Consider the following 23,792-nt stretch of genomic DNA (forward strand, 5'->3'; position numbering starts at 1 on the left):
TTTTTTTTAGTTTGTATGTTTATAGACTTTTATTTCTTTCTTTTAAATCAGCTGGGATTGTTCAGATTAGAATTCTTTAGAAACTGGAAACCCTGGTTTGCTATGAAAGCTGCCAGAGGCACATGTTCACATGATAAAGAGGCTGACCTCCTCTCTGAGACATTTATAAATGTAGTTATAACTAAGTGGCCTGTATTGTTTTCAGAACAGAGGAGCTTGAAATTTCTACCTTCATTTAAGGCCTTCGTTTTCTTGTGCAATGACCATTAATTCCCCATTTGAAGACACACTTGCAAGAGGTGGGATGCACTGGGCTGTTCATAGGTGCTTCTCCATACTTTCCACATGTCCAAGGCTGTCCCAGGCAGCGGGAAGGTAGTGAGTGCGCAAGTGTGTCACGCCTCAGAGGGCCCGTTCAGCGGGGGTGGCTCTGCCCCCGCCCTGGACACTGTCCACACGTGGGTGCTTGTGGCGCCCTGTGGGCTGTAGTGCAATGGCTGCAGCAGAGGGCAGAGTGACTGGCTTCAGTACTCATTGCAGCGGGGGGCCTCTTAGGGATGCAGAACAGTAAAGTGGGGACGGGGAGCAACAATTCTGCCTGCACACACCTCCCTCAGGGAGTGGTGCAAGCACACATAAGGACTGGCTTGTCGATAGGAAGACCTGGTCCAAGGTTGGCTGTCTGTGGGTGGGTCACTGTAGTTACCAACAAAATCTGTGTGTTCTCCTTTCATCCTTACAAATGACCCTTGAGGTAGGTGGGGCAGTTCCTGTTTTTATTCCAAGTTACAAACATGGAAATGCAATGAATGAAAGGTACCTAGGTTCATTTTGAAGTTCCACCCTGCCTGTGCAGAAACTCTTCCTCAGTTGGTGAGGCCGGGAGCCAGGTTTCCTGAACCTGGTGCAGAAGTTTGTGGATGAGAAGGAAGTGGCAGGAGAGAGCTGGGCAAAAGCCCAATGAGGTCTATTCTGGTGGATGGTGGTGCTGTCTCATTCAGTGCCTACCAGCCTGGCCATCTGAGAGGTGGCGAAGGACTGGAGATTGCAGGAATGGTAGGACATTGACTTTGATGGCGAGGGTCTCTGATGAATACGAGCTAAGCCTAGGTTTTGATAACACAGAAGTTGCTAAAAGCTTCAATCAGCACAGGCAGGGCTGATAAAGAAAACAGGATGATGCCTGGTGGCCTCCCAGCACTCTCTGGAAGGATGAGGAGATGAAGGCGATGGTAGAGGAGGAAACACAGCTGGGGATTCAGCATTTGGGGCGGCAGAATCACAGCAGCCCTTGGCCTGTTGCTGCTAGCCCCAGATGGTGTTCTGGGGGAACCTGGGTTATGCGGGGGGCGGGGCGTCCAGGAAAGCCTGGAGGGGATTTGTTGGTTTGTAAAGCTCAATTTTGTGGGGAAAGGAATCTATTATGGGGGTTCTACATCTCCTTGGGCAAACTGTCCTAACCTTCACGGCTCTTTCTATGTTATGAGTGTTTAGTTTTTAAATTTCGAATCTTGGACTTGATTTAAGGGGAGTCCTTAACTTTTCTGACATATATGGAGGCCTAAAGGCAGCAAAGCCCAGCCATTTAGAAGGCTAATAAATCCAGGAACCTCAAGGCCACAGTCATTTTCTTGTGCATCCCCACAACACTTCTGGAGATGACCCCCCCGCAGCTCAGTGATGGAACGGCCCAGGGCCTTTGCACGCGTGGGGCTGATTTGGCAGGGATCCCTTCAGGGGGCCTGCTGAATATGGAAGACAAGGATGGAGGTACCAAACGGTAATATTACTTTCTGGAAAATACTGTCTGTAGCTCTGTTTTACCTACTGCTTTAGAGTAACACTCAAGAACTCTGTATCATTCCATTTTGTCCTTTGACCTTGACTCTTTTCTGATGGATATGTGTTCTGAACAATGACTATGTTAATGAAGCAGGAGAAGCTGAAGGCTCGCCTTCAGCTTCTTTGCCCAGCTCAGCCACCCCTCCTCTCCTGCCTCCCAGCGCCTCCAAGGATCAGAGGAGGGGCTGGGCTCTGGCTTAGGCAGGAACAGCATTGGCCTGTACAGTGAAGGATGCTAACTTGGCCCTCATCACTGGAAAGGGCTGACAGGAACCTGAATTCCAACGAGGCTCAAACTAATGAGCTGGAAACTTTGGGGGAGTCACTGTGGGCAATGAGGGGATGCTGTGATCATTTTCCTTTTACTTAGCACTGGAAAAGCCTGCGCGTCAGCTGGCGGCACACGGGGGCAAAGCTTCTGAGAACACCAGAAGGGGGATCCCCTTGGCGATAAAGGGATAGAGGCTGATGAATAAACCAGACTCCTTCCTCTGTAACGGGGGAGGAGAGAAGACCCTAAGTGGGGAAAGGTGGGCTTCCACGGAGCCTGGAGCCACCCTTCTCCTAGCTGTCCTCGTCACACCATAGAGTCTAAAGCTGGGTAAAAGAAAGCGACTTTAGGAAACTCTATTGCCTACTGGAACCTGCTCCACCCATGAGGCCAGGTCCTCCGCGGCCCCTCTCTTGTCTACTTTCTTAGGCAGCCTCTTTTGCTTCTGCTTCAGGAGGAAAATGCTGAAAAACCACCTGCTGATGTCAAGGCCACAGGCGACTCGGCAGCCTCCCGGATGGCCCTGCCTTCTATCCACGCACAGGGCACCGGAGCATCTAGGAAGGGGGAACGGAGGCGAGAACTAAGGATCGGCAGGGGACGAGCCAGGGTGCATGTCTTGAAGAAGGGTCCCCCCACTCCCGAGTCTCGAGGATCTTGAGGCGTCAGGCCTGTGGAATCGAGTCCACAGCTGGTCACTCCTCCCTTCTCCAACGGGTCAGCTTTGGGAACAATGGCCTTCCAAGGGGGCCCGGACATCCTCTTTGGGACCCCACCCCCCCGGGAACTCTGCTGGGGGCACAGCACATTGGAGAGTTGCGGGGTTCTGTGCCTGGGTTTAGGGCGCTCTATCTCGCGTACTGAGGGGTCAGGGGTGCGTGCTAGGGCGTCACCGAGAGGTCAGCCTCCCCCCTGCCCAGCCCTGAGTCTAGGCAAGCCAGCGCTGCGAGCCTCCTTCCCTCCCGCCTCGGGTGGCCTGAGCCCGCGCCCGCTCCAGTCGCTGCAGCTGCTGCTGCTGGCGGGCGCGGGGAGCGCGGGGCGCGCGCCGAAGAGGATCGGGCGGCGAGAACGGGGACAAGGAGGAGCCGGAGAAGGCGAGGAGGAATAACGCGCGGGGGCCGAGGAGGCTCAGTGGCGTGGCGACGCGCTCAAGGGAGCGAGGGCTAGCGGCGGCTGCGCCCCGACTGGACGCGGTGAACCTGCCGCGGCCCAGTGCGCACAGAGGCGGGGAGCCGGAGCAGAGCGCGTCTAGGGGAGGAGGGCTGGCTAGGGGGCTTCCGGGCGGAGGGTACTGATTATACATTATTAACGAGTTGACTCCGAATAAGCCAAAAGCGGCTCGACAGTGGCGCGACCTGCGCGTGGGGAGGAGGTCCCCGGCCAGAACGCAGCGCACCAGCGTGTCTCACGGCGGGCGGCGCCGCGCCGAGCCGAGGGCACCCGGGCCCGCGCACAGAGCCGGGGCGGGCCCGGGGGCGGTGCAGACCCCGGGCGCGGGCGGCCCGCGGCGCCCCCTGACTCTCCTCGCTCGGGCCAGCGCGGCTCCGGGCTAGCGGGGCGCGGGCGGAGGAGGGGGAGCTGCCCCCGCGCTCCATCCCCCTCCCCCCCCGGGCGGGCGGGCCGGCGGTCGGGGGGAGGGCGGACGGCGCGGCTGGCTGTATATATCTCCGCGCACCCCGCCAGGTCGCGCACAGCGCCCCGAGCCCAGGCGCCTCCCCGCCCCCTCCCCGCGCTCCGCGGCGGCGGCGGCAGCAGGAGCAGCAATATGGCTGTGGATGGGTGCTCGGGGCGGCGCTGGCGGCGGGAGGAGCTCCCCCGAGCCCCTGCGCCGGCTGCCCGTTGCTAGCTATGGCAAATGGTGGCGGCAGCGGCGGTGGCAGCACCAGCGGCGGCGGCGGAGGCGGAGGCAGCAGTCTTAGAATGAGTAGCAATATCCACGCGAACCATCTCAGCCTAGACGCGTCCTCCTCCTCCTCCTCTTCCTCCTCCTCTTCATCCTCCTCCTCTTCCTCCTCGTCCTCGGTCCACGAGCCCAAGATGGATGCGCTCATCATCCCGGTGACCATGGAGGTGCCGTGCGACAGCCGGGGCCAACGCATGTGGTGGGCTTTCCTGGCCTCCTCCATGGTGACTTTCTTCGGGGGCCTCTTCATCATCCTGCTCTGGCGGACGCTCAAGTACCTGTGGACCGTTTGCTGCCACTGCGGGGGCAAGACGAAGGTAAGGCGCGCCCTGGGCGCCCGCCCCCTGCGCCAGTCCCGGTGCTTCTCGGCGGCGTCCCCGGGAGCCCACCTCCTCGCTCCTCACAGAACCTGTCTCCCTTCATTCCCGCCTGTCTTCCCCTCGCCTCTTTCCCTTTCTTTGGCTCTCCCTTCGCCCTCGGATTGGGGCAGCGGGCGGCGCGCCGGAGGTGAGGAGTTGCCCCCAACCGGTGCGCTCCGGGACACGGACGCCCAATCCCGTTGTCTTGTTTATTGTAGGCTTGTGTGCGGTTGCGGCCAGGGTGGGGGACACGGACCGCTCGAGCGCTGTGGTGCGGGGTAGGGAGAGCCAACCCCGCGGACAAGGAGGAAGCTGGAGGCCGCTGAGTGCGTGTTCCACACGGCTCACCTGCCGAGGCTCGGTTCCTTGCGGCGGGGAAAGCCCACACTTTAGAAACCTGTTGGGGAGATGAGTTCGTGGAGTCAGAAAAAAGGGAAAATCTTTTGGGCAAGGGAGAACACCTTTTGGACTCGGGAATCCCTGGGGAGGAGCATGGCCAGAGGAAGTGGGGAGATCGGGGGGGCAGAGAAAGTTGGGGAGATGCACCCTAGTTTCGGAGGTAACCCAAGGAGGTTGCCACTTTAGGAGCGTGGCGAGGTGATCTGATGTCATCTCCCACTTTATCCTTTAGATATTCTTGTGGAACATACACCCCGCCCCCCAGATTCTGGGGCATCTGTATTCTCGCCCCCATGCCACCCCCTTTGGGTCCCTGGAAATGCCACTGGCGGCGTGGAGGCTGGAGCGGGAGGTCCGCCCGAGAGCCGGCTGAGGCCACGGTTTTTCGCGAAGCTTTCTCTCCAACGCTTTTGAGGTGGCTGGATGTTGGGTTAAGCTATTCCTGGCGCAGAGACGCCCACCAGCACCCAGGCTCGCTACGCTTTATGTATGGTTGCTAGGCTGGCTTCCTGGTCTGTCGCTGGGTCGCTACAGACGCCCTCGTTGTCCCCCCATTGGTTGACGGTGAGGGGGGCATAGAAAACTGCAGAATATAAAAGAAAGGACTGGGAAAAAAGAGTGATCCAAGCTGCCTTGTGTTCGAGTAGTTCCCATCCTAGGGGACTTCCAAGTGCCGACATTTCAGATGGAGGGGAGACCAAGGAGGGTAGGGGAACAGTGCAAGATAGAGGCAGATCACCCTCGGAATGTACACACCTTTTCTGGGAAAGTTAATCTGAGGACCCCTCAAACTTCCACGGGGCACGGCAACTTGTCGCTGGCTCCTTAGCTGCTACAGGAAGAAGTAGGGAAAACAGGGATGAAGGGTGATTTGTATGGGTGCACTGAACCTTGCTCTCCTGATCATTAATTATGTATCCTGCTGGGTGCTGGAGCTCAGCTGTGTTTTGTGGCAGCACATTTGTGTTTTGGAAAATAGTGGTGTGTTGGAAATAAGGGAGAAGAATAAAAGCCAACACACTCTTCCTCTCCTCCCACATCTCCAGAAGCCTCCAGATGTCGGGCCAGCCTGTTTTCTTTGGAGTTATCTTCGCAGGAGAGGTTTCTCCTTACTTGTCAAGGTGGAAAGGCTCCCACGTTCCAGAGTAGCCATCAGATGAAGCAGAATTCTGAGCAGGAGACCCTGTGACCATGCCCCTAGCCTTGCCCTCCTCTGACCAACCGCCTACTCATGGAACCTCCCTATCCACCCTTGTCCTGTCCTCCACCTCCCATTGGTCTTCAGCTCTGAAGTTTATTTTCCTTTGCTGAGGTTCAGTGTCTGCCCTGAGGGGAAAGATTGCTCTTGGTTATGCACATCTAAAATGTTCTGCAGACTGAGTCATTTTGGTGAACTTTTTAACAGCCTCCTTATCCATAAGGAGCTGGGCAAACTTGATTATAATGAAAACTTTTTTTTGCAACGAATCAAAATAAGTTTTGGGGTTTTTGTGATCCTGGGGTGTTAAACAGTCTCTAAGATCTTCTGACTCTAGAGGGTCCATCAAAGCCTCTGCAGCGCCTGTGCTGAAGTGCTGATCATGTCTCTCACATTCAGAAAGAATCTCTTTCCTGAATGATGACCACGCATAACTTCGGTCAGTTTCCTCAAGAAAATAGGTTTTTGGCAATGATCATTAGAAAAAGAAAACAACCCTTATGTATTAGGCTGTATTTTGTAGCTTCAAGACGTTCTGAGTTGACCAAGTAACTGGAAGTTTCTACAAAAAAACAGAGATGCTTGCAGTTGGTGAGGGAGACATGAGGTGATGTAGAACAAGATCAGGTCACTTTTGATACCATTAGAGTTCATTTTAAATCATGCCCAGATCTCTTAATATCTGCCCCTTGATTTGCTCAATGAAATCTAGTGTAGCCAGCTCATTATACCCAGTGTTAATAATTTAGGCCTTTTATAAGCTATTCTTTCTACCCTTGATGTCTGTTGCAGTCATGGTTTTTCTGACCTTCATTCTTTTTGCTTTCCAAGTATTTGGGAGTTGTCGAGATGCTGTACAAAAGAGTGCATTTGGCTTGAACTTAGAATAATTATTTTACTGCTGGGTTTCCCAAGCAAATGTAGGCTGCTTTTCCATAGAATTCTACTGGCTCTCAGATGTGTTCATCCTCACCTTCATTCATACCCAAGATGGTTTGACCGGGAGCGGGGATCCAGTGGAAGGCTGGTCTTTTTAGCACCAGAAATTCCATGAGAGATGAGTTTCAGCAGGGAGCTGTGGAATTACAAGCATTTGGCCTCCGGCACTGCTCCATCCTTTTTGCTCAAAGGAACCTGGGACTGTGCGTGTATCATTAGTACATTTGGCCTCTAAATCCCAAATGGTGAATGACTCTATTATTTTGCAAACAATTGTACATGGGTTTTTCTTTTTAGGAAATAAAGAAGAAGACAAATCACGTTTTCCCCCTGTTGAGAACTTGGACACAGTCATTCAGTACTGTGTTCTTTGCTGTACTCTGTCACATGGTTTTGTCTCTGTTGAGTTCCATCAGAGCTCTCTTCACTAGGCCGTGACAGTTTGAGGTCCAATCCAATAGCAGACTATAGTGAACAGGGAGCTGCTATGGCGGCCTGAATAAGGCCGTGACCTTGAAGAAGTCATTTAACCTCTCTGGTCTCTCTTTTCTTGTTTTAAAATGTGGAGATTGAATTCTGTGTGTTCCCCTGGTCCTTCCTGCTGCATTCTGATTCCATGTCAGGAAGTGGAATGAGTTGAGAGACTATGGGTAAAGTTTCTAGCTCAGAATGTTTTGCAGTGGTGCAGTGATTCCTTTAGGAATTCAGCTTCAGAGCACTTGTGTGTCTTTCTTTCCATCTCCTGCTCCTCATTCAGCACATAGTTCCCTTTTCTTTCGTTAGTGCGGGGAAGCTGAGGCTGACTTCCTGTGGAGCTGTGTTTTGCCGAGGGGCCTGCCCGGGCTGGGCACGGACTCATGACTGCTCTGAGTTAGAGCTGTCCTCCCTGTAGAAGTTTGGGCTTCATCGAGGCTGGTCTGCATGTAATGAATTATTGAGGTATTGTCTTCATGGCTGTGCCTGAAGAAACAACATGTTTTCTTTGCCAGACTTGTGACCAGTATGAATATCAGATCCCATTGCAGCTTGGTAATTACCCAGGGTCTGGCCTGATGCATCCAGTCAGGGCCGGAGCCTCAGGGCCTCTGAATTCTTTGATGTCACGTTGGCCATGGTGCCTCATCTCATCCTGGGGAATAGACTCATCGGATGACCTTCAGATACTCCTTTTTGGTGTGATCATTTAGGCTTTGGAGAAGTTCTCATGTCCCACTCTGGCTGACCTTCCCTTATCCAGACAGCTTTTGCTTTTCATGTCTCGCTCTCTTTATGGAAATACACACTTGAGTAGAGACTCTGCAATCAGACCCAAGTGCAAATCGTGATCTCACATTTATTAGCAGGGCATCTTTGTCTGGCAACTACGTCAAGCCTTGATCTCTTCTTCTGTAAAAAGAGCATAATGATGCTTACTTTGTAGGACCCTTATGAGGAGGGGCAATAATGGGCACATAGCATCCAGCATTTAATGGGTCTCCTGTAAATGGGAGCCAGTCTGTAGCTCCACAAAGTGGTAAGTTTATTTTCTCTTGATCCCTTAACTTTTGGCCCCTGAAGGGCACAGACGGCGACAAATAGAACTTTGGAGAGCCTGAAGTCTACTGCCTAACAATCAGACTCAGCCTGAAATTTCGGCTTACGGCTTTTGGCTGTTGCAAGGCTGGAAGATTGGGTGGGGGACCGCGAAGGAAGGCCCTGTGGATGAGGGCCTGGCAGGGTGGTGCCGAAGTCCCTGGACGAGCATTGACATTGTGGGGTCCAGGAGCTATGGGCCTGTGAGAAGAGAAAGGGTTGTCGGTCAGGTGTAGCTGTGCACCCTTCCTTGTGGAAGAACAGATTCCTTCCCTGTTAACCCCTGCCTGGAGTCCACAGTTCTGTTACCCCCAATGATGTAACAGTTTCTTAATGAGGATGCTCTCTTCCTGGATCAGTTTTAGTGTTTCCCAAGGTGTGTTTTGTGGAGCACTTGCCCTTGACGTTACCTTGTGGAAACAATCGAGAGTCATGGCATTCTTGAGGGGCCCCTGGGGAAGTCCCAGGCTTGGGGAAATCCTGCAGCAGAGAAATTGGTTAAATCGCCCTGGACTGTGCTCCCTCAGAGCAGCCTTGCCTAGATGTCAGGCCTGCTGTGCAGGACCCAACTGTCAGCTTGTGACCTTGGGGAAAGCCTCTACTGCTTTGTGCCTCAGTTTCCTCATCTGCACATTGGGGGATTGTAGTAGAGCACAGCCCTATTGGATAGGTAGCCTCCATTACCCCATTTTATAGCACTTCCTAGGAGAACACAGTGACTTCAAGCCATGGGTTGACCCTGCTTCCAGGTGCCGAGGGGCCTTGTCCAAACATGCATCAGGAGGAAAGGAAGAGCTGCCCCAGCATTTGGCCTAGGGGAGGAAGGATTCCCAGGGCAAGGCCAGGTGGGTCTCTTCTTTGACTCACCACTGTCTTTCCTGAATGGGAACATTCATTGGGGTGCCTGGTAGCAGGAGTAAATGCTTGCTTTGCTGCTTTCTTTCTGTCCCCCACCCCCTCACCAGGTCAAGAGAAAGCTAGTGGTGAAGCAGTCAGCTTGGCATTGGATGGCAGTGCCAAGGCCCCCTTCCCAAAGTGGGCAGCAGGGGTGCCCCAGCTCACAGCGGCAGCGGCATTGCTACCCTGCGAATTACAGCCACCAGCACCCCCTTCCTGGGACTCCGGAGCTGTGGAGCCCCTGGGGGCTGCCCCTGTGGTTCCCGTGAAAAGAACTGTGTGTGTGTGGGTTGTGATGCCACAGGTTCTGGGCACCAGCTGAGAACACAGGTCTTCATGGAGTCATACCTGAGGGCCAGGGAAGATCAAGCCTCCTGCAGGACCTCTGAAATCCCACAGCCATTCTGTGCATAGTAGGGGGCAAAGTGTGTCTCCTTTGTTGAAATGCCTATTGAGTGGGTGGAATCCTGGCTCTGGGCAGGTGGAGAAAAGAACTCAGGGGCTTCACCCTCAGAGGCAGGGGGTCCCAGCATTCTGGGTAGAAGGCTCAAGGAATGTTCCACTGGGGTATCAGATCTCTGCTTCCAGGGCTGGATAGAGCATCTAGTCCGTCTGACCCTGGGGCTTCTCACACCCTAATGTGCACATGAATCACCTGAGGAGTTTTAAAGTACAGATTTGGATTCAGGAAGTCCAGCGTGGTCCCTGAGATTCTGCATTTCTGACAAGGCCGGGGCGATGCCCGCGCCCTGCAGACCACCGCAGGAATAGCAAGGATCGGGTCCATTCCTCAAGCCTCCCGGGGGTCCCTCCCAGAACACAGGCCTATTTTAAATGTGGAAACTCTCCACTCTTTGGAGTGGGACGGGATGAGAAGAGGAAGGTGCACTGTGCCAAGGCAGCCAGGTCATGAAAACTCTGCTCAGCCTCCCTGAGTTTCTGTGGTTCAGCCTGGGCGCTTGCTGCTAAAGCCGATTGTCGGGCGCCGGCTCCCAAGGAACCCGTGGTTGGTGTGTTGGTTTGGGGTTGGGTTGTGGCGACCTGAGCAGCATTCTGCAGATGTACAGGGTGTGGTCTGTGTGTCGCCCTTCAGCCATGTGGGCTGCGTCTCGCACCAGTTGGTCAGGCTGCAAAGGGAGAGGCTTCCTTGAGTTCAGAATGGCAACTTAGCCAAACCACCTTCTTGCAAAATTAAAGGCTCGTGGTGTAGCCAGGGCTGTACCGTGGTGATGCTCTGGGAAGTGAGCTGCCGACCACTCCCTCTGGTGTGTCTGAAGTCAACGCAGAGCGACACTGCCAGCCTGATTTTCCGTAGGGACCTGGGTGGGCCTTCCCAACAGAGGTCGAGCTTGAAAGGATTGGGCTCCCGACCTGGTCACTGGGTGGGGAGACACATGTGGTACTGTGCTGGGCAGGCCTCCGGCGGCCCCTCTCAAGGGTTCCAGCCGCTGAAATTGAAACCGGCCCCTTCTCTCACCGCAGCGAGGATTTTCACGGTTTATGCTGTTAGGGACTTTTTCCTTGAGATGTGCTTTTTATGATGTTCCATTGTGCAAGGGGAGAACCTGGAATAAGCTTGACCCATGAGCATCTCCAGCAACGCCAGTGAAGAAGGGCTTAGTATAATGCCCGACACACAGTAGGTTCTCAAATCTCATGGCCATTATCGTTGTTATTTTTGCTTTGATTGTATAGTAGGTGCATACTATGTACCGAGCTAGGTGCCAGGGGAGATATAAGACCCCATTCTGACATTTAGTTGACAGGCTCGGAGGGAAAAAACCCAGTTATCTTCTCATGTGGTGTACACATGCCTGGTTTCTGAGTTGCCTGCAGACCCCTTGAAGGCAGGAAGTGAGTCATATAAATGCAAGCACATATGTGTGTCGGGAGGGCCCTTTCCATAGTGGTCAGCTGGTGTAGTAGGTGAAATACATTTTGCTGTTGTGTGTGTGTGTGTGTGTGTGTGTGTGTGTATGTGTGTGTGTGTTGGTAGGGGGTAATTTGATGGATGCCATGGAGAACCTCTGGGTGAATGGGATGGGTTGATTTGGTGACAAAATGATGTTTGAGTCATTCCTGGATTTTAATTATTCATGCTGCCTGGTCTCTTTTGACCAGTGGATAACAAGGGTTTAGCTCATGACGAGCAGTTGTTTATGAGGTGCATGAGTCAGGCAGGGGATGGCAGAGCAGCCTGCAAAGAATGTCTACTTCCAGATGAAATTTGCTCTGCTTTTGGCATTATTAGGTGATTGTTTTTGGGACATTATGTCTAATTGCCAATTTGGAAATGTAATTGGCCCTCTAGGTCCGGCATGGGTATATGTAACATCGTCAAGCCGGGCCTCCACATCATCTCCCTATAAGATCTCGTTACCTGTATGACTAATGCTTCTTTCCATGGCCCAAAGCCAAGCTATTATAAACATCTCAATTACTTTGTATTCTTTATGCTGTTCCACTGCCCCTGTACCAGGTTTTCTCAGGGGCCCAGATCCCTTTCACTCTGGGCATTTCAAAGGTAATTAGCAGGAAAACCTGTATCCCTTCTTTCTCACCTTCCTTTCCTTGATTCTCCTTCTTCCCTAGTGATTCCTACAAGTCCAGGAGCAGAGGGACTGCAGTTTGGAGGTTAGTGGACAACAAGTAGGGGCTTGGTCTTGCAAGCTTGGAAACTTGTGGAATTATGAAGTCCCAGTGGTAGAAGGGGGCTTGGGGGCCCTGCTCCTGCTTCTCACTCAGTCCCGTGGCTGGGAGCCCTCTGCTCCTTTGCCAGAAGAGACGAGGGTATCCATGATCCCCTGAGGCCACCATTCCATGGGGAGTCCCCCCCCAAAAAAAGAATGGAAAGATCTTTATCCTTGAATTAGCCCCTCTTTGCTTTGGTTCATTTCCAGGACACATGGAAAAAGTCTTTGTGGGTGATAGATTTCAAATTCTAAATCCAGTCCAGGAAGGCCCAGAGCTGGGAGGTATTTAGATGTCAGCAGTGTTGTTGAGACATGGAACACCCTTACCTTGCGTTGCTCCTCTACAGGACACTTTCTTTTTGTCTTCTCATGACTCCCAGTGTCCTCTTTCTCTTGAGGTATCCCTTTGCTTCATTATTTAAAGTTTGGAGAAATGGTCCATTCTGCCTGTTGGTTTCTTGTAGTTTGCCCTTTGAAATCTGTCTGGTCTTGTCAGAAGCTGTGGGTGGAGGTTTTGGCTGCCCCTGGGTCATCAAATCGCCTCTTTATAGCCGGCACATGCCCAACGTTTTCAAAGTTTATCTTCCTTTACAGTTCAGTGCTGGGCTTGGCGGAGAGCAGATGTAATTTTGGGGCCATGCCAAGAATCCAGATGTAGAGTGTGGATCCCTTGTTAAGAAGCCCAAGTTGAGCTCTGCTTTTTACATGTTGGTTCTTTCTAAACCAGAGAGAACAGACAATAGTCTTGAGCCTCTTTTGCATCATTTAAATATAGGTGCCGACCAGAATTGAAGATTATTACTGTCCAACTGCTGGTTAGACTCATGGAGTCAGACTGGCCCTTGGCTCAGCAACCTCAGTACTTGAGTTCTGGCTAAGAAAGAAATCAGAGGCAAGATCCCAACTACAGGAAATAGTTTATTTAGAAAGTCTTAGAGATAGAAGAAGTGCGCTTAGAAGAAACGAGCTCAGGAAACAAGTTACAGAGGCAAAAGAAGGGCTCTTGGAGCTTAGGAGAAGGAAGGGTAAGGGTAAGGCCCCAGGGAGGGGGGATGAACGGAACATCCCAGGGGAGGATCTCATTAGATCATTCATCAGCTTTTCAGGTGAGTCCTGTCAGGGTCGCGGTCTCTACAGATTAGTCGGTGTTAGGACAGGGGGTCATTAGTCAATTCTGCTGGTCCTGAGGTGAGCTGTGGTGTCACTTACCTGATTTTGCTCCTTTTCTAGGCCTGGAGCTGAAACACAACTGAGGCCTAGATGTTATCCCTATGGGTTAATGCTTAAGGGAGTGGTTGTGCAAGGGCCTGCCTGAGACACACAGGATGCCACTCTTCTGCCCCTTGTCCCTCTGCTAAGGAAGTCTACTGCATGACTAGGGACATGCCAGGGGAAGAAAGGTCAGGAGAGGGTTCTAACGACATAACTGGTGATATGAAAGGTCAAGGAGTCTAAAACGCATGACCAGTGACATGCTAGGAGAGGAAAGGTTACCCTGGGGGCAAGGTCCTTGATTTCCCAGTTTTGCCCATTGCTAGGCACCCGGGGCTTTCCCTGCTGACCGCCTGTACTTGACCCATGTCCTTGCTCTGCTGATGTCTGTTTAACTGCCGGCCACACAACTGCTCATCTTATCTCCTCTCTTGGGCTTCTAGATACTACTACTGCCATTTCCCCTGTTGTGCTGAACAGAACAAAACCAGAAAGGAAAAGAGGACATCGAAGAGGAGAAGGCGAGGGAAGGCCAGGGTTGAGGGAGGTATTCACACAAAGAAAACGAGAACTTCTCTCCTAGTTTTTTTTTATACATTTACCCAACTTCTCTTCTCGAGGTTGGATAAATGTATAATTGGTTAGATTTTGTTTTTAGTTCCCAAGGAGTGAAATGTTATATAAAGACCAGTGGAAAGAGTGGTTTCACTTTTGGAAGACTTTAGCTTTTCTAGTGAGAAGTTCCACATATTTCATTGCTTGTGGGGGGCCTGTTGCCCTGTGGCCCGGGCACTAGGGGTCTAAGGCTTCCTGGGACATTCTTTGCTGGCTTAACAAGAGCAGAACTTCGCTTCTCTTTGCGATAAGTTGCAGTTTGAACTTGTGACTTTGGAAAGTGGACCCTTTTGTGGCTCTGGAAGGTTAAAAAGTGGATGTTTGGCAATAATCAAGTGGAGAACTCGGAGATAAGGGCTCTAAGATTTGGAGGAAAGATTGGGAAGAGGAGAGGGTTTATCTAAATTCTTGGGATTTTCAGGACCAACTTTAGCTGGCAACAACTTTATACATTGTTTTTCTTCTTTGTGCTTATGAGAGGCTTTCCTCACAATGCTTGTAGGAATTGTTTTAGTTGCCCATGAATTACGGCCATTTCTCCTGTGGATTGTGGCAGCCACCACTTACCAAGTGGGAGGATTCTTGAGGAGTATAGTGATGGTGTCTCTAGCTGAACCCACAAGAGAAGTCACTGGTTTGCCTCAGTCTTAAAAAAAGAAATTCTTTTCCTAAGTTCACATGCAACCCTATTTTCCCCATAAGGCTTCTTTTTCAACCTCAGTGTTTTACACATTTTCCCTTAATCCTAAATGCACAGTATATTCATTGTAGAAAATGTAGGCAGTGCAGAGAGACATTTTTGTTTTTTTAAAAAAGGACACCTTACACCCACTAGCATGGTTACTGTATCAAAACCCAGAAAATAACAAGTGTTGGGGAGGATGTGGAGGTTTGGACACATTGTACACTGTTGGTAGAAATGTATAATGATGCAGCCACTATGAAAAGCAGTATGGTGGTTCCTCGAAAAAATTAAAAATAGAATTACCACCCAGAAGTTCCACTCTGGGCACATAGCCAAAAGAAGATATTTGTACACCTACGTTCACAACAGCATTATTCATAATGGCCCAAAGATGGAAGCAACCCAAGTGTCCATTGATGGATGTGGCATATACATGCAATGGAATATTATTCAGGTTGGAAGAGGAAGAAAATATTGACACGTGCTACCACATGGATGAACCTTGGAAACATTAAGTGAAAATAAACCAGACACAAAGGGACAAATATTGTATGATTCTCCTTAGATGAGGAATCTAGAGCAGTCACATTTATAGAGACAGAAAGTAGAATGCTGATTACCAAGGGCTGGGGGAGTGGGGAGCTGTTGTTTAATGGGTATGGAATATCAGTGTTGAAAATGAAAAAATTCTCATAGCAATGAAAATATGCTTCATACTACTGAACTGTACACTTAAAATTGGTTAAGATGGTAAATTTTATGCCTATTTTACCACAATTTAAAAAAAGGAAAAAAATTCCTTGCAGTCCCACCTCCTAGAGATGACCACCTTTACCTTCGGGCACACTTTCCTCCCAAGCACATTTGTCACTGCGGGGCTCATGTTTGGTTGGTGGGGCGGGTAATATTCTTCCTCTAAGGACTAATAAGTGACAGTCACATGAGAAGTACCCAGGTTGGCCTTGTTTGGTTTCATGGTATAGGAACAGAACAGCCATTTCATGGCTGGGAACAGAACAGGCAGAACAACACTCTTTCTGCCCCTAGACTCTGGTTTAATGGTGTTTATTCTTAGAATGAAGTGAAAAGTTTTTTATTTTGACGTTTGAGCAACTATAGTGTCATAGTCTGGCTGTTGTCTTTTCTCATATATAATATGCTCTCTGATTCAATGATTTCAATCCATAGCCATTTTTTAAATCAGATCCCAAAGTTATCATTTTTACCTAATAAAGGACCCGAGAGTAAATTACCCAAGGCAGTGGCCTCACGGAGCAGTTCTGGGTCCACTATAAATCACAAGTGTGAAATTGGATGGACATGCCCCCCCAAACTTCACTACCGACTTTGATGAGGGGGCATACTTAAGACTTACCATCTGGGGATAGAGACCCCATTGGAAGTACCCTCAGACTTGTCATTACAAAAAGTCTCAGAAATAAGTTTTTGTGACTATGCTATTACTTCCAAGAATATATAGCCACACCATCATTGAGGTTTAAATTTTAATTTTTGGTGTGGATAAGTTGAAAATGTCTTCGATTATAGACTATAAAGAGTGTGCTAGGATAGGCTGGCTTGGCTGGGGTTGGGCATAAGAAGAAACATCTGATTAAAGAGGTCATGTAAAACAACTTTGATGTTTTTCCTTATCCTGCCCTAGCAGCAACCCAGAATGAGAATGTGCCTCTCAGCCCGGTTGCATGGAGCATTCCAGCTGCCAAAAGAAGGGCCAAGATGACCGCAGCTTTTGTGGCCAAGGAGAGCATGTCTGAAGTGATGATCTCCACATAGTCAATAACTTTTCAAATACTCCTGCCTTCAATACATAAGAACTAGTCTCTTAGGTTACATAACAACAATTTGATTATGCTACCGGGGCCATGTATTAAATTTTAACTTGTCACGGATACATTACATTAACACTTCCAGATCCACAGCATCCCAGGTAGCTTTGGGGTGTTGCTGAATGAATCGGTGATTGTGTAGGACTTGAGGAAGTCCAGACAAATATACTTCCTTAGCTTTTTCTGTATTGTAGTTTAACTCTTCTGGGGAGAGCAGACATCCTATAAGTATCTCCTACAAAATCACCTAAAAATTTAGACAGTAGTTAATGCATCTGAAGTGCCGAATGGTTTGTTTATGGCCATGAACCGGATGTGACAGAGTTTTAAAACTCTGGGAACCTTTTCATTTTCCTGTGACAGGCATGCAAGCACGCTGTTTTTAATTGGCCTCTTCTTTAAATCAGGAGCTCAAATGTTATCATGCAGATTTCTCCCGAGTTGCATGGAAACTAATAAAATCACGAAGGCTTCTATTTGTATGCTATGAACACAGACTGTAATGAAACCAAAACAGCTACCTCCAGGGATGGTGCTACTTAAACGCTAGGCAGGGCTTTGAAACGGTTTTAATGGTGAAAAGAGAAGCTGGCAAGGGAGACGTTGCTGTTCCTCCCTCCCAAGCTCACCCGCGCCTGCTCGCTCTGCTCCTGTGCACTTCCTGACCTCAGAGAGAATTAACTGAAAGCAAAGAGCGCTCATCTGTAATATCCCGTCTGTCATCTGCTTTAGGAAACAGCAGTTGATTCTCAAACGTTCTCTTTCAGCCTTTTCATCTTCCTCCTCAGACATTACTGGTATTTTATTTTGGTAAGTCTTTCTATGTGGACGGGAGTCTTCTTCGGGAAAAAAGTTAATAAAGTTATCGAGTAGTTGCTAGGCATCAAGCATTGTGTTAAGCTCCTATGACTATTATGTTATTTAAACCTCAAAACAATTTTATGGAGCAAACACTTATGTAACCCCCATTTCACAGATTAGAAGACTGAGGCATAGAGAATAAAATTATTTTATTTTAATTTTGGATAACAAGTGTTGACTGCTGACTCTAAGTGTCTGGTAGTTTCTGAACTCTGTATATGTATTATCTCATTTAACCCTTGCAACAGCCCAGTGAAATCGGTGGTATTAGCATTCTCACTATGCAGGTTAGGAAGCTGAGGCATGGAGAGGGCGAGAAATTTGCCGAGGGTCACACACTAGAGAGGGGCAGAGCCAGGCTGAAATCCAGGCTGAAGTCCAGGCAGGCGGAGGGCGCGCGTCTGACCCCTGCTCTGTGTAGGAGAGTTACACCTCCCGTGGGAGCAGGTCGGCTCTGCTCTGCCCGGCCCGGCCCAGACTGAGAGAAACTGAGGACACAGGCAAGACTGAAGAGCCAGGCACTGTCCCCAGATGAGATGGGAGATTCCACGGGCAAGTTCAGAGAATTCTGTGCTGTCAGGGCAAAAACAAACCGGAAAGATTAGTCCTTTATTCTCTCTTAAGTCTTGGTTTCCTTGCCGGGAAATGGGAATTCTCTTTTCTCTACCTGATAGGCTGGTGTGCTGTGTGCAGTTGTGCAGGTTGCTCACTGCACAGCTCTAGGACTGCTAGGAGATTCCCATCAGATAACCCATAATTATACCTTAGGAACTATGTACCATATCCCTGGAGAGTATGTGGAGGCATAGAATAAATATTGGGGCATTTCTCTGAGTATTGGTCTTCCTTGATAAAAACACCATTTTTAATATTAACACATACATGGAAGGTATTGGGAGTAGGATGCAGAATTCAAGCATATTTCTAAAAGCTTGAGAGCGGAGTGTGTGTATGCGTGCTCATGCCGGAAAGCCTGGAGGATGGGAAGAGTCTGACACCCACTTGCAAAGTCTTACCATTATACTGTTATCCTAACCATCCTGATGGAGAATGATGCCTTATTATTTCCACATGCTGTTTGCTCATATCTCAAACTCTGAAACTGTGTTATTAAAAGAATGGGAATTCTGTGAAAAGCAAATAAATATATCTGAATTCCCTGACCTGTTATAAATAAAGTGCATTTTAGATGTCGGTGGGGCAGAGAATTTAATCTACACACTCAGAAGAAGGTAGTGGTAACTCATTCAGTGGTTATGAATCTTCCCTTGCCGTAGATCGATTTTTTGCCCTTCTCCACCTCCATGGCCTGGAAATACATTATTGCATCACAATATGGATTTCTTTCTAGACCATTGGGCATTGGGGCCTTATGCTTGCCAAACCCCATGCATGGCATATTTGGAGGCAGGAGATGAATTGATCAGTCCACAAATCCTTATTAGCATGGCTGTCCTTTTCCCAGGGCGATAGGTTGTGTAAGACATCGTTTCCTCCCTGGCAATGCCAGTAGCCACATTGTGTGATTCCAGCTGTACCATTCACGTCATAGTCCTGAATGATGGCCCTGGAACTGTGCAGTGCACAGTGCACACGTCCACATGAGTGGCTTTTCTAGCGTCTACCTAGGTTGGTTTGATACACTCACACAACAAATTAAAAACAGTGCGAGGCCCATAATTCTTTATGGCCAAACAAGTAAGAGAAACAGCCATAACTTGAGATTCAGAAAAGCTGGAAAACTCTGAGAATTGGTCAGCAAGGGGATGGCCCGAGAGAGCCTGCTGGGGATATGACGGTGTGAAGGCGGACCCAGGTTGCCCACTCGTAGGCCCAGCCTCCAGGACAGGCTGTTTCTATGACTTCTGACCACTGTGCAGCTTCTGACCTCACGTAGGAGGCCTCCCAGGCCCCATGCCTGTTCTTAGTGAGTCTTTGAGGAGGAAGAATGCGCGGGTGCCAACACACGTGCGTCTCAAAGGTCCACTGATGAGCAATAACAGGATCCTGAGGACTTTGGAAAGGCCTCTCTGTTGCTAGTCGTGCCATTAGTAGCTCCTTGCCATGGCCTCCACTGTCCCCAGGTGTTTGTCAGCAGGGCACCCTAAGCCTGAATGGAAAATGGCAGTCGGGCCACAGCAGTGTCACTACCAGGCCTGGCAGCCAGGCCAGGTCTCCGAGGCTGGCAGGCTGCTGCGAGGGTGGTTGCATAACTGGCCTTTCTGCCTGTCATGGTGCCTGCGGGTTTCGGGTGAGGAGGTCGAGCCAGAGTAAATAGCTCCGCAGTCCACTGCCCCTTCCCAAGCCCTGGTGCGCAGGACTGGCTCACGGGCCGGTGAAGAGCTGGCACCGTCAAGAGCTGTTTATCCTCTGGAGCTGCCTGATCATCACCGCAGGGTGCCCAGGCCTGAGGGCCAAGTCTTTTCCACCCACCTGAGATAGGTCTTGCTCTCTTCTCTGATACTCCCCACTGTGTCCTCTCTGTCCCATGTGAGCACCATTCATCTGATGCTCCTTGTGGACAGGGCTGGTCATTTTCCTGTTTTCCTTCTTTGATCTCAGTTGCCTTGTCCAGGTGGTCCTAGAGACTGGGTAGTAAGGGGGTCAATGGCAATGCGGTTGCTAGTGTTCAAAAATGGCTTTCACTGAACCACGATCCCTGGTATTCCTGCTCTTGGGTAGTCCCCACTTTGAGTCAGGGCCAGTGTTGTGACTTGCTCATAACCAATAGAATGTGGTGGGACGATGCTGTGATTTCTGAGCCTAGGTCAGAAGAACCCTTGCAGCTTCCCACTCCGTCTCTCGGAACATTGGCTTTTGAGAAACCAGCCGCCAGATAGAAGAAGTCTGGCCACATGGAGAGGCCCTGGAGGATAGGATGCCACATGGAGAGAGAGACTGCCCCTTGCAGTCACTCAGAGACTTTGGCTCTTTACACATGTGAACCTGCCATCTCCTAGGGGGCTCTGAAGGTCTCTGCTGAATCCTCTGCATCCCGCTGACACATTGGGAATGAGAAGTAAGGATCATGAGGTGTGATTTTGTAGAATTAGTCCTGGAAGTCATTCATGTCAATTCTGCCCACAGAGTCCATTGACTAGAACTCAGTTATGTGGTCCTTGTACTGCAAGGGATCCTGGGAAGTGTAGTAGTGCACCCAGGAGGAGCAGGAAATGGATTTGGAGAGCACCTAGAGTGCAGAAAGGGCTCCGAAGTGCCACGCTAGGGGAAAACTGGGGTGAGGGCTTTGCCATCCGCAGCTGGCTCTGCCGTAACGTTTCCATGACCACATGATAACATGCAATGCTTACTGGGTGCTGGTAGGTGTCACACGTGGTGTTAAGTACTCTCCATGCTTCATCTCACTTAATTCTCTCAGAAAGCCTGTGTGGTAGGTATTACTACTGTTATCCCTGTTTTATGTGAGCTGACACTGAGGACTGAGGCTTGCAGTGGCTATGGTGCTTGCCCAAATTAATAAGGGGCAGAGCTCCAACTGAACCCAGGATTTTCTGGCTCCAGGTGATACCACTTAGCCACGTGCTGTGCTGCTCTGGGCTTCAGCTCTCCCCTTTCTTGTCCCTGCCTTCAGCTTGACCCTGCTTCTTAAACACCTTAAGGAACACAGGGACCAAGGAGCTTAATTGCCTCCCCTTTCCACATTCCAAAGAGAAAAAGGCATCTTGGCTGTTGCCAGATAACATAGCCTGTTATTCTCCACCATGTTAATGAGGCACGGGGAATGGATAGGGGCCTGCGTGCCTCCGTGTGAAAGCAGGAGCTGCCCCTCCGCTCTCTCTGGCTTTGAATATCAGCTCGAATGGCTCTTTGCCTAGTACTTTCAGAGCATAAGGGGGAGGGACGGCAGAGGTGGGTTCCCAGCTCCCTCATCTTCTTCCCTGGGGTGAAGTGCTTCACCCTTCGACATACTACTTTAGCCCATTTGACCCAGTTCAGATACCATGTTTTGGCAGGCCGAGTGGGAGAGTTTGCTGCTGAGAAAACAGGGATCAAACATGAGTGATGAGGCTACTTTTCTAAAGCCCAGGGGACCAGAACCTACATGACCAAATGCTCCTAGTTAGTTCAGTGTAGTTATCAGGAGCATGTTCTCTGGCGCCAGGCTGTTTGGACTCAAATCATGGTTCTGCTACTTGTAGACTTTTAGACTTTTGCCAAGTTGCTTAACCTCTCCATGCCTCAGTTGGCTCCCCTGGAGGGTGGGACCAATAAGATTAATCACTTCATGGAGTTGTTGGGAGAATGACATGTGTTACTGCTTAGAATAGCACCTGATACTTAAAAAGTGCTATATCTGTGTGTGTTATTATTATTTCACTTTGGTCACCTTTGGGAGACTCCCTCTTTTGCTGACATGGACCATAGACCACGATTCTTCGTAACGTGGACAGCCACCCCCAAAGTAGTCACTCTGTCTTCCATAGCTCTTCACTCTAGTCCTCCCAACTTCCAGTGGGGTGGCCGGGAGGCCTGCCCCCTGCTGGAGTGTAGCGCTCCTGCAGTCTGGGGCTGTATGCTGTCCATTTTTGCATCTGTAGTGCTTGGGGCGGTTGAGGTCCTCTGCAAAATTGCCTGAAATATTGTCCCTATGTTGAGGGCTCCAAGAATTCGAAGACCTTTTTATGTTTATCTTTGTTAACTACACAACAGCGTCCAGCATCACGAAATGTCTTTTGAATAAATGCAGGATTGAAAGAAGGAATGGTTTCATCCTTACTTGGAAAGTAAGGGTCTGTCCTTGGGAACAGGCTTGTGATAGCATCAGTGGGTGCTCAATGTTGCTGGGGTGACATCTCTCAGCACTTACTTGGAAGTTAGTTTGAGTTGAGGAAACTTCCTGAGGTACTTTGCAGGCAAGTGTAATAGAGAGGAAGCCAAGGAGGGTCAGGTATTTCTAGTCTCGCAAATACAGTTAATGGTGTACTGAAACTGAATTCTGGTGGCGTGTAAGTTACCTTTGTAGGTGATTTCTAAAGAAAGTTCCAGAAATGCTTTGAGTTTTGGCAGCCTTGGAGTAGGTGGGCGATTCCCACCCCCCCATCCCCACCACAGAGGGGCAGCACTCGTTGGATGCCAGCTTTGGCCTCTTCAGTTCAGGCTTGTGATCTCTGTAGCCTAGCTTGGAGTTGGATACAGGCAAGCCTGAATCCCAGCTCTACCTGGCACTAGCTCAGTGGCTTTGGACAATTCACTTCACTTCGCCACACTCACTTTCTTCATGGGTAAAATGTGCACTAAACATACCTGCCACGTAGGGTCTTTGCATGGGTTAAGTGCAGGGATCTCTATTTATGAGCACTCAGAACCCCTTCAGTGCTCAGTAGCTGGTCCCTGTTACGTGAGATTGACTGCTATGTTAGACCCCTCTCTCCAGCAGCAGCCCTGGCTGCTGCTGAGATGAGGGGGAGGCAGCACGGTTGCCTGGGGTGCCAAGATGGGTCCACACGGGGGTGGGGACTCCTCCTTGGGACACTATATAAGAGGCAAGGCTTAGGGTAAAAGAAATGTGGGGTCAGAAGTGCGGCTCTTCCCTCCCTCCACATCACCCTCCACCCCCTGTAGGAAGGAGGAGGGTGGGAGGAAACAGAGGTGCGGGGAGGGGAAAGGGAGAATTTTGGAGTACCAGTGACCTCACTTCATTTAAAATGGTTCATTCTGAAGGGCCACAGTTTGCCCACCTGAAAAATGAAGATTGGGTAAGTGATTCTGAGGGTCTCTTGTGGCTCCAAAAATTCCATGTTTTTGTAAGAACTTTGATTTTGCTTGTGAATGTTCTGCCCTGTGCCACCCACCTTCCTCAGGCAGATGGAGACAATAGCAAAGGGAACAAAAGAGATGGGAAGCAAAGGAGGGCCTGGGCAGCGCTTCTCCCAGAAGGCTGAGCGTCTGTGAAGGGGCTTCTGAGTCTGGTGGACCCATCTGTCTTCTGTCCTGGCCAGCCTTCCTGTCCTGTGAATTGCCCACAGGGGCCTGCTGAGCTGTGAATGGACCAGAGGACCTTTTGAGCTGTAAGGGCCTTCTCAAACCTCGGCCCCCCCACCTGGGTTGGCTTGTTTCTTATTGACAGTTTCCGCTGTTTAGGGATACATGCTGCTGTGATACTCTGAGGCAGGCCAGGTGCCTGTTTTAAGGTTTACATAACATCTGGTGTTTGTCCCCAGACTTTTTCCTCCAGTGGGGATTATGTGTTGTGGGGCAACAAAAACATCTTCCATTCACTGAACTCTTCCAGGAAGACATCTGGGTTGTCTTTGTTTGCCACCTCTCCCCTCCTTTTATCTCAGGTTTATTCTGCCACATTTACTCAGTTAAGCAAATATTTTGCTCATTGGCAACTTGTGGCCCACTGTGCCCGGCCGTGAAGAGGACCCCAGGGTCATCAGTCAGAGGAGTGCATCCTAGGGGGAGCTCACGGTTGAGTTGGGGCCGGGTGAGGAACAGATGTGGGTGCTCCTTCTCTTTGTGTGGTGGGATGGGA

At 50.1% G+C, this 23,792-nt stretch overlaps 1 protein-coding gene across 20 annotated transcripts in view; it reads left to right on the forward strand.

The window, feature by feature from the left end:
• Positions 1–3,718: 3,718 nt before the first annotated feature.
• KCNMA1 (potassium calcium-activated channel subfamily M alpha 1) overlaps positions 3,719–23,792 on the forward strand; it is a 718,090-nt gene continuing 698,016 nt past the window's right edge. For 10 of the 20 annotated variants that reach the window (XM_054572501.1, XM_054572500.1, XM_054572502.1 and 7 more), the window contains exon 1: positions 3,722–4,333. In XM_054572501.1, the coding sequence (XP_054428476.1) occupies positions 3,962–4,333 (372 nt within the window). In that variant the 5' untranslated portion in view covers positions 3,722–3,961. Of the gene's footprint in view, positions 4,334–23,792 lie in introns of all 20 variants that reach the window. The other 10 variants (XM_054572509.1, XM_054572513.1, XM_054572514.1 and 7 more) reach the window with 3 other exon arrangements.

This window comes from Pteronotus mesoamericanus, unplaced genomic scaffold, assembly GCF_021234165.1.
Source record: "Pteronotus mesoamericanus isolate MK-2021 breed Mesoamerican mustached bat unplaced genomic scaffold, CSHL_Meso_final contig_24, whole genome shotgun sequence".
Lineage (NCBI taxonomy): Eukaryota > Metazoa > Chordata > Mammalia > Chiroptera > Mormoopidae > Pteronotus > Pteronotus mesoamericanus.